This window comes from Rhea americana, unplaced genomic scaffold (genome assembly GCF_003343005.1).
Source record: "Rhea americana isolate MKP2758 unplaced genomic scaffold, rheAme1 scaffold_237, whole genome shotgun sequence".
NCBI lineage: Eukaryota > Metazoa > Chordata > Aves > Rheiformes > Rheidae > Rhea > Rhea americana.
Window position 1 is genome coordinate 169,548 of NW_028186354.1, and position 11,217 is coordinate 180,764.

The 11,217-nt window shown below is 38.8% G+C and overlaps 1 protein-coding gene across 3 annotated transcripts; it reads right to left on the minus strand.

The window, feature by feature from the left end:
• Window positions 1-303: 303 nt before the first annotated feature.
• NUDT9 (nudix hydrolase 9) lies at window positions 304-10,960 on the minus strand. Of its 3 annotated transcripts, none has more exons than XM_085306271.1 (8): window positions 10,738-10,960; window positions 9,093-9,278; window positions 7,444-7,539; window positions 6,554-6,640; window positions 4,861-4,972; window positions 4,342-4,488; window positions 4,007-4,091; window positions 304-2,611 (listed from the first exon to the last, which is right to left on the minus strand). In XM_085306271.1, exons 1-8 carry the CDS (start codon window positions 10,875-10,877, stop codon window positions 2,436-2,438), a joined length of 1,029 nt encoding a protein of 342 aa, XP_085162397.1. In that variant the 5' UTR covers window positions 10,878-10,960; the 3' UTR covers window positions 304-2,435. The 3 variants fall into 3 exon arrangements, with proteins under 3 accessions (XP_085162397.1, XP_085162396.1, XP_085162398.1); XM_085306270.1 differs by having other exon boundaries at window positions 9,093-9,332; XM_085306272.1 differs by having other exon boundaries at window positions 9,093-9,332; window positions 10,644-10,824.
• Window positions 10,961-11,217: the final 257 nt, after the last annotated feature.

Genomic DNA, 11,217 nt, shown 5'->3' on the forward strand with positions numbered 1-11,217 from the left:
AAGGAAAGGAAAAAACTCAAATGCCATAACACATCTTTCTTTGCATGCAGTAAGCTATTAACATTACAAAACCCCCAGGATACCCATGATTCTTATCATCCTTCTTTAGATTTTATCATCTAATTGGGAGGGGGGATGATATTGAAAAGAAGCAAGCCTTAAAATCATTGTTTAAACACAATGTGGCCAAGAATCTCAGAACCGCTTCAGAATTAATACAAGAAGACTCTAGGCAATCACAGCTTTCAGTGTGCTAACATTATCATCTTGCTCAAAATTCAGTAAGCCACCCTCCACCCCAAGTTTTCAATCACAACTTTTGGTTTATTGTAATCAACTCTGACACTACATAGATGATACTACATAAAAACATTATTGTACCTCACAATTAACAGCAATTATACTTTGATTACAAACACAGGGAGAAATGTTGTGCAACTATTGTCAGCATAAATGCTTGAAAATGCTGATGAAGCAAAAACAACGATGTTCAAATAAAAAGTTGACATGTCTGCATGCTCTCCACTGTAGAATATTTGATGTTTAAAGAGATGCTCATTCTGATCGCAAAAATAGCTTAAATTCCTGTGCCTTTTGACTCTAGTTCCTTAAACTTCAGAAAAAATCTGTTTTGGAAGATCAGTTTAATGCAGTCCATTCCCATGATCCTGTTTATGCCACAGCCTCCCAAACAGCTGTACTACCATAAGGATCAGGCAAAACATGGCAGAGAGATGGATGAACAGCAAACAATCAACTTATTTGGCTCACCCAAAGACAATAATCAAGTTACACTCTCCAAAAGTAATAAATAGAAGCAGAAAATACCCTTTTAAGCACAGAAGAGAAATACAGACATGCCATCTTCCTGTATACTATACATAGTCACTAAGCAGATTACAACAAAAAAGTCGTGGCCTTAAAAAGGATTTTTCAACTATAGTATCAACAGAATCTTACAGGTCAYCAGCTATATGCAGAAATGCTGTATACTGAAAATGCATTTTGAAAGGAAACAGTGCTTTGAAGTTAAGGGTGATCAGTGAAGTGTTTAGAAAGCAGAGTCCTACCGTCCACTAGAAGTTATGGCTAGGGATCTTTGCCATTCACTTCCACCACATGTCAAAATGCTTCCAACATTCACAGTTTAGTAGACAACTCAAAAAGCTAAACTGTTCAACCTCACATTTTGAGGTTGATATCGGTAAGCAAGAAAGCTGCTCCTCATCAGGAGAGAGAAGTGAACAGATTTCATACATGGCCTATTCTAATACTAAGTAAAATAGCTTAAGTCACTTTGAGCCAGTTTTACTTTCCAAGTTAGAAGACAGCGCACACAGTTTGTTAACACAGTTGAGCTGATGAGTGATAATTCTGTTGATCTTGTCCCTCCATACACTAAGCTGATGATTAACTCAAGCAAGGGGGCTTATGTTTAACCAAGTAAAATCCAAGTACAAGCAAGACATCCAGTCACTGGCTCATGTTTTAGTCAGTGCATGTGCCTACATAAACTGTACACAGAGTTAAGATGCTAGTTTGAAGACTGATTATTATCATAGTAACTAAACATTCTAAGTCTTGAACAGAATAACCTTATCTCACTTTAACTGAAAGGTAACATACTTTAATCCTTATTCTCCCGGATTACGCACTGCAAAGTATATCCCACTGAGTTGTCACAAATAAGACAAGGTGAGATACTTACAGGACAGCAACCAGTGAGACCATCTGCCTAAGGTTCTTTCCTATTAAAATTCTCTGTAGGACACATTCAGATATGAATACCATCAATAGCGTATACTAGAAAGCAATTAAATGAAAATTAATCTCTAAAATTAGGAAATTGCTCAAAAGCCCTGTGAAACCACTCAAAAGAAACTACACTTTATTATGTAACACATAAATTACAGTATGTGCTTAGACAGTCATCCCAGAAGTCTCACATCCCTGAGTGACTCCTGCTCCTGACAAGCAATTAATGCAGAGATGCAGAGCTAAAATATCCAGCCTTTKTACTAGAACAATTCAGAATCCAAACACTGTCATGCAAATCTAGAGATATTAAGAACTGGCTATCAATAATTACAACAAAGGAGAAGGTAGCAGTTCAACATTGGTCTCATTTCACACTAGCTGAAATCAAAAGAAGCGACTAGGTCTTCTAGAAGTTTCCATTATATCATGTCTCATTGCAGCCAGAAGTTCCGCCAGATATTTATCTGGCATATAAGCCCACACCTCTACAGCATACACATTTTACACAAACTCATAATTATATATCACTTGTAGCACTGCCTCTTGAATGACAGAAGAGATCTTGCTAGTTGATTTTTAGCATCAAACAGAACAAAGTCATGTTAGTTTAAATACTGGAAAATTGCTATTTCCCTTATGTATGTCTGTTTCTAGTTCATATTTGATTTTCAGAAACATCATTCACAGCACTCATGACCGGGATCTTCACTCCAATGGGCTCCCCGTTTCTCAGTCACAAGCTTAATGAAGTAACTATGATTTGCATACAGCTTGAGGTTTTCACTGATGTCAACCCACTTCACTTTCCCAGCATCATCACCTGCTTCCAGAGGCAAATTATCCATTGTCTCACCTGATCACAAAACAAAAGAGTTAGGATACACTATTACATCTTTCCTGCTTTTCATTCTCACATCCGACCAGTTCCTCCTTTCTACAAGGCTCTTTCGTAGGCAACCTTCAACTACTTCTCATATAAAACCTAATTGTTTTTCCGCTGCTTCTGTACCAGAAGCCTTTCCCACATCCACACTATTTTAAAGCAAATTTGCACAGCAGAGCCATAATTCCTTGCCACCACTCCCGTGTAACCTGACAAGTGGGACAAGCGGTCCTGTGGTAGCCTGAGAAGTTACTAAAAACAGTATGGCAACATGCACTCACCACCACAATCACTTTAACCAATCCTTTCCTCAGATTTTTGTTTTATTTCTTTTAAACTAACAATGCCTTCCTCATGAGAAGCACTGAGTTCTGAAACTAAAATATGTTTATGCAAATCCATAATAATTAAAATTCTCAGAGCCCCACAAGTTAAAATAGCACTTAAGGGATGCAGCAAAGGCTTCTGAATTGCTCTAAGTTTTCAACCTTTGGTTGCCAAAAAGACTTCAAGTCTTTAACAGGCAGCAACCAAAGAAATGCTTTAAAAAATGTTAAGCAAATGTGTATCAGAAACAAAGACCCAAAGCACAAAAATCTTCATTAATTCTTGAGGTGTTAAATCAAGTGTCATCTTCAGCATTGCCACTGTATCTATTAAACTATCCAAAGCACAGTAGAAATGTCCTTTTATGAATGCACCGTTCAACCAACAAGAAAGATACCTAACTAGGTTGATTTATCTAGAGAGCTTAGAGATGAGAATCTAAGACTAGAGATGTATCTAAGAACTATGAATATATATGCTCATTACAACTTATTTACAAAATAAAGTAAGGCAGAGTAACAAAAAAAGGTCTCTAAGAAAATTAAAACAAAGCCCAAAAATGTAGTCAGTATCTGAAAAAGGCCTGAGGCAGCATTCCTGAAGTACACAGTAGCTCTTGAAAGAAAAATTTTTAAAAATCCCAGTACATACTTCCTCTATAGATTCATTAAAAAGGAAATTAAACCAACTTAAGATAAATACAGTAACAAGAAATAAAATTTGTCAGATGTTTGGTCTCCATAAAAAAGACATGTTTAATGATTTACAAGCAGCTTATGGAAAAATAAATCATTCTTATGTCAAGTTCTTATTTTCCTTATTTTAGGACTGAGATAAATGGAACGGTAACAATAACCTGTCAGGGCTGAGCATCTTAGTAGGGTAGAATTCCTCACACCCATTTCTCTTATTCCTAAAATTTACACCTGACTTCCATGATACTCCACTTCCACTGGTAGTCTCAGTCTAACATATGTCCCAATTTCAAAACAGTATTTTTAGTAAAGAGCAACTAAAGGTGTAAGTGGAGTTACCCACCAGATTCATCATGATAGTTCACAGCCTCCGTCTCCATCCAGGCATTATCAGTGTTACGAGGATCATCCACATATCCTCTGTACACCTAAGCAGTGAACAAACAGAACAAGTTCAACATCACAACATAAACTGCACAAAGTGAAGTGATTAAAAGCTTTTTCCTCAGATACAGTAGCCCATAAAAAGTGTTCAGTATCTCCTTCAACTTCACATATCATAAAAACCTGAGCATCACAGCTTATTCTATTAACTAGAGCTACATTTTTTCATATTTTCTTAATAGGTGAAAGTCACCTGGATAGCTCAGAAGGCAATCATAGAAGGCAAAAGCTTACCACAAAGGGTTCCTGGCTGAATAGTCTATGTAGTTGCTTTTCCAAATCTTCTTTCTCTTTAGGTGATTTCTGCAAGGAATTCAGGGCTTCTTCACCAAATTCTCGCTTGAGTGTAGCGGTAATCTTCTCTCCTGGATCTACCATTCCCTTAAAGAAAAAAGTACAGTATCCCTCAGACTCCATTTATTATTTTTTGACCGGTATTTAGTATATTGCATCCATCTACATTATACTCAGAATTCAAAATTTGTCAAAAGCAAGCATATGCATCATTCAGAAACTGCAATGGATCTACATTGAACAAAAATATGGTCAAAAAGAAGCAAAAATGCTATCTTGAATGAATGAAGAAATAGAAGAAAACAACTGATGTTTTGATTAACATTATAGATTACAAAACATTTCCCATCATCTCTACACTATCATTCACAAAAAGCATAATTTTATCACATGTATACCAGTTATATTCTCCGAGCTTACAAGAGGGGAAGTCTACAGTTCTAATATTTTTGTCCTTACCCCTGGAATGGCCCACTCCCCACAGTCTCTCCTCTTGATGGCTACAAACTGTAGAATGTTTTTGCCAGTAACTGGGTGAGCTATTTTATTGCCACTTCTATCCCTCTTCCACCTGTGGAAGATGACAAACAAGAAAATTATTTTCTGCTTCTCGMAATGGCAGTCAAATTGTGATCTGAAATATTAATAGCAGGACTCCTACACTATTTGCTGTTATATGACAAATGAAGCCAACAACTAAGACAAGGGTGAAGACAGACAACAACTCTCCCAGAAGATCTAATTCAGAGCAAGYAATTTCACATGAGTCCACTAATAACATTTGCATCTTTTTCCAGGTGCTAAGCTGTTGATCCCTAGACCAGCTATGTGAAACACAAAGTTCACAACTGAAGAGTCAGCAGAAATTATGACTAACTACCTAGCAGAAAAGCGACATGGAGCAGAGAAGCAAACATGTCTGCATGTGAGGAGAAACAGAGGTGGAGCCTCTGCTGATGAGCCTAAGGTTAAACTTACTTGAATGGCAGATGCTTCTATACCAACCACTACTACAGACAAACATGACAGCATTGTAGCCAAAACAGCAGAAACTGCCCAGCCACTGTATTATTTTAACTATGTCGCTAGCAGCAGCTATTTTTAATCACTAGGTCCAGCACATCCGTATCAACTGCAACTCTTACAGTGAAGGTTTATCTACTAACTTATTTTGCCTTCACGTAAGATGAGGATAATCATGCCCTCTTCTGCTATRAAGAAGTCTAGACTGCAACACTTATTCACTTAGCACCAACAGCAATCAAAAAATACCTGCCAAAGCATTCAATAAAGAATTTAAAAGATCTGCTATAATTAAGCAAAAAAAATCTGAATGAATGGAAAAAGAACCTGAGCATTTCTGAGCAGTACTGGGAGACTCAGGAAGCAGAAAAATTAAAATACATTAAGGTTGTTTTTTTTTTTTTTTTTTTTAGTAACATTTGTTTCATCTTCAATATGGCATTTCCTAGCTTGCACCTTTGTCACCTAAGCAATTTCAATTGCATTTTGTGTTGTATATTTAGTGCATGCGTACACACAGAGATTTTGAAGACAAAAGAATCATCAAAAAATAAATGCACTTCCACTTAAACAAAAACCAGCCAATTTAAAACTAACCTCCCCCAGCATTCTAAGCCAAGTTAGTATTCCCAACAGTGCAGCCAAAGCACACTACTTATTTTGAAATTGAGTCACTAACAGATACAAAATCTAATTCTTGAATCTTGGATAACATATTTTTGATAACTTGTATAAGGTCTTTTTGGCACGTAACATATACACTGCAAAAATATCATGTACCCTTTCCAATTTTTACATTCACTACAGAAGATTTTATTTGTATAGTGTATTCCTGTCAAGGTACAATTTCCGTTCTTTTTTTGTTTGTTTTTATTTTTAGTTAGCTTCCTCAACATTTCAGAAGTGATAGCTTGTCATAAATTAAGTTCTCGCTCTTTTCTAGAGCCAGAAATAGAAATTTATGATTTTCCACCTGTCTATATGTGTCTATAGATACATATGGACTTATGCATAAACACACACAACAAAATCTATGTGACAAGTAAATGCTTGTTCACAGATGTATAGAAAAAAAAGGTGTGTATATTTCTGTTTGCTTCCTATCACCTTTCAGTTGTCTGTCCCTTACCTAGTTACAATAGGATCAGCAGCATGATTTGGTCCCCAACGTCCTAACAATCCTCTGCCTATGAGACCAGTCCTTCCTGCAGGATTTCTGAAATAAGAAGTGGCACATTGTTAAAGGACCTATTTTCCCATATGCATTTCCAAAMACACTAAAAAAGTAGTTTTGCTGAAGGACAAATTGAAGTATCAAAAGGATAGCAAGATACACGTACTGCCAACATACACTTTAAAGAGCAAGAATGAGAGCAAGAACAAGCAAGTATGCTTTTCCCCCTCTAACAAGTTCTGTGTTTGACAGTACAACGAAAGAACAAGTGTAGAATTGCTTTGCAAGTTCCCAGATCTGTCTTGTGATGCTCCAGATCAYACATTATTCTCATTGTTTACAGAAAACCTCATACAAGAATTAATGCATAGTTTTCAGGTCACAACACTACAGATCCACAGAGCATTTAATTTACAAATCACAGGAAAAAAAATAAGAGTACGCATCTGTGCTACATCAGGATTTACCAGTTGGAGGAAGTGCTGTTCTGCTATAGTATGCATGAGTGGTACAAGGGCTTGCCTCAACACCTAGCCAGGCTGGCAAAACACAACTTAACCCACGTATGCTACTGTCAGAGTTACACCCCTSTCTTCCTTCAGGAGTCTCACCACAACCCACCATCAGGGTTGCATTGCCCTGAAACCTTTTAATGCCTCTCTGCTGCAGACTTCTTCCAGAAAGATTTTTTCTGGTGTTGAGGTATCATTTTTTCCTGTTTCAATAAGAGACAACCTTGATTTTGTTCTAGCAGGTAGCATCTAACAAAACTGATACAGAGCAGCAACAGAGATACAACTCTAAAATTGTATCACTGAAACAAATATTTAAGTAAAATTACTCACCGAGGCCTCCCATTTTCAACCACATACAAGCCATTCAGACTTTTTCTCTCTACTTCTCCATCTCTCTCATTAAATTTTGGAGAAAAGTTTTTATCACTATGTGGAAAAAAACAATTTAATAGAGAAAAGTTACTAAATGTAATATCCTCGTGTCCCCCAAGATCTTGAAGGTCAATCAGATCTGCAACAACAACCATTTAACAAATGTCCAGTTTTTCCCAGAGTTTAAGTGCTAGGTCCTCCTTCTATTTGGCTATAAGGTCTCAGTATTTACTGACTAGTTTCCCTCAGTAATTAAATCTGCAGACATATAAGCTTGCCCACTCTGAAGTCTTTAACTCATCCTTTCCCTACGCTTTCATTTACACAAGTGTTTCAAAGGTGGTGTTAAGATTAGAGAATATAAACAGATTTTATCCATCTGACAAAGCTATCAAATTTCACTAATTAAAAAAAAATAACAATATTTTTTGAAAAAGTAAACAGAAATAAACAGTTGAGGTTCTGAAAACTTTATTCACACACCTCTACTGGGTAGATTGGTATTATTAGGTATGATTTACCAGTTACAAGCTGCCASTGAATCACTGACTTTCAAAACAAGTTCAGTGTCTATCTCTTTTGCACCTTTGAAAACAACATTGCGCATTTGTGGAGAAGCAGACATCTGTCACTGGAAGCATATTTTCTTTTCCCAAAATCACTTCCCAAACCATCACAGGTTTCAAGCTACTGACTAACTTTTTACACACAGTTTAGGAAATTACACTAATATCTAAAAATTGACTCTGCATTTGCAAGTATTAAGAACACATCTAGTAAGAGAATACTGATACTTTCCCTATCATGCCTTGGCAGAAGATAGCCAGCTCTGAAAAGCCCAAAGAATAGAGTGCCCTGTGATCAGTAGAATACTAAACCCAATTAATAGTAAATGGAAACATATGTTCACACAGCAGTGGGAAATAAGGAAGGTAAGACTGAAATAGAGTGCTATCACCTTCAATTTTTTATATGGCTATGCATAGACATGAATTACCACTTAATATAATCACAAGTTACATTAGATGCATATAATCTTCTAGAAAAGAAGCATATGGCATTCTCTGGGAAATAGAATGCATACATATAATGTAAGTGGACATACATTTGCAGCTTTTGCATTTCTTCAGTCAGGCTGTTCCACTCGAGAACTACAGTTCTACATTACTACTTTTTCTTTTTCATTACATTCAATCTATGAAGAATAAATATCTATACGAAAATTTTCTCCCAATTTTAACACCACAGCACTATTCCAGCTCCGATGTCAACAATGATTAAAAACCAAACCAGAAAGGACTATGAGAATTTTACTTAAAAGAAAAGCATTACATAGAATAAATAGTAGTTCATTATTCCAATAACACTGCTGTCTTTTACATAAATCACCATTTAATTAAAACAACACCTCCAAGACTTCCAACATCATCTCCAAGGATGACCCAAACTATTCAGTTCTCTGACAAGTGTTCTGGGTCCTTACTTTCAGAAATTGTTGTAGAAGAAAGTGTCAYTGAAGCTGATGATCTTATGATTTTTATTTATTAATTAAAAAGTATTTCCTTCTTCCCTTTACACAGAAGAGAGGAGACACCACTTCTGCTCACCTGAGCTGGGGATCTGCCCACTTGGGTCCACCAAGAACAGAGACTGAAGTGTACTCCACAGGATTATAATCTTTCCACTCAGTCAACCAGCCCACTTTATCTTCAGGAACTTGGCTACGCTCAATATTTGATCCTGGATATGGGGAGGTGAGAGCTTTGCTGTGGTAGAACTTGTTCACGTTGCAACTGTTAAACATTTTTAGAGAGTGAAGATGGGACCAAGGGTTTGGAGAAAAGTTACTGAAAGAAAAAAATGGCAAAGAAAAAAGCAACTTATACGTTAACTATTAACCATGTTACTTAAATCAAAGCCTGAATGTTAAATTATGAATGGCAGGACAGACTGTTTTCAAAAAAAAGCCCTCAAGCAACACATTATTGCTTCTTTTAGAAGGCATGTAAACATGCACACAGGATCAAAAACTCTGCATTTCACCTACAGCTTAGCAAAGTTCCACCAGACATGCACATACATTCAGCACCAGTGAGAAGGTAAGAACTCAGATGGTCATTCACTACTGTGTTTAGTACTATGATCACAGTTATCAATTGTTTAGAAATTACAGCTCAGAGATATTTATCATGAAATATCATTTGAAGACCTCCTTCAGCATTAATTCTCTAGGTAGGCAGTTCATCAACACATTGACAAAGCTTTACAAGCTCCCTGCTCTCACACGGAAAGGTAGCCTGATAAAAGGCAACTACAAAGCATCCAGGAAAGCCCAGGCAGTTGAACTCTGCAGGTTGCTACGAGCACTGAACTATAATTTGGTGCTTTATCAGGTAAGACAGCACTACACACAACACATTTTGCATTTCGATTACTTAAAATAAGGCTACAACAAGCAAACTTCTTTAGTGAAAGGGAAAAATCCTTGTGACATCCAGTAATTTTACTTTGCCATGAGAAATCGAATACTAATCAATAATAAAGTACAAAAAAAGCTGTTCGGGTTACAGTGTCTGACACCCAAGCTTTCTAAGAACTCTACGTAGATTTCCTTCAGCACACGAATTGGCTTTTCTATACTCAGAATAAGATTTAACTATTCCAAAAATAAAGGAGATCACACTAGATAAAAAGCCTAAAGCTCAGCATGGGGCTGTAACATACAAACATGTTTTAAAAACAAGCTATTTGAGAGATGGTAGGAGGAGGCATTTCTCTTAAATCAGTAAGGAGTCACCTCCAGCAGGTAAGAAAAATAGTAATTTCTGCAAAATGTATATTAAGATTTTCAACAGCTGTCAGCAACGCTCATGCACTGGCATACTCAGGGAGCACAGTGGCGAGGTACTGGAGAAAGTTCACCTGGAAAACCACCCTGTGCAAGAAATCTTTCTTCYTTTAACAGGCCGGGGGAAAGGTCTACTTCTGCATGTGCTAGCAGCTTCAYTTAGCACATCAGAAATTGCTACGCTGCCTTTTTGTCCCCCTTTTTTGCTTTTCTTTTTTTAAAAAACTGTGCTCGCTTAGGTCTCAAGGAGGGTTTGCTGCACTTTCTGCCAGGTCAAATGGCAACGGCTACAGCCTGGGCTACCCAATACCTTGCCTACGCCTCCTGGGTCTCACTCGACGAGCGTCCGCTGAGAGGGCGGGCGCCCTCCGCCGCGGACCCGCGGCGCCCACGGGCCGCAGTACCTGAGGGACGGGCGGAGCTGGCAGCAGCACCGGGCGCCCAGGGAGGACAGCGTGACCGTGAAGGAAACCACGCTGACGGCCCCCGCGAAGCACGGCGCCGCCACCGCACGCAGGGCGCCGCCGCGCAGCAGCCGCATCATCCACCGCGCCGCGGCACACGCTGCGCTGCGCCGCCGCCGCCCGCCCTCCCGGAAACGGCCAACCGCCACCGGTTCAGGCCGGCTCCCGCCCCACCCGCCTAACGGCCGCGACCCGGCCGTCACCGCCCCTTTTTGCGAGCTCGCCTCTCGTAGGGCGGAGCCACCGCCCAATCACGCGGCCGCCGCGGCTGGCTCGTGCCCATTGGCTCTCCCTCCCCTTTGCCCCGCCTCCTCCGCTCCACCTCCCTCCTGCCCCCCCGGTTCTGCCCGCTGATTGGTCCGCTGACCTGTCCATCGGGAGGCGTGGCCGAGCGCGCGTGCCCATTGGGCAGTTAACGGT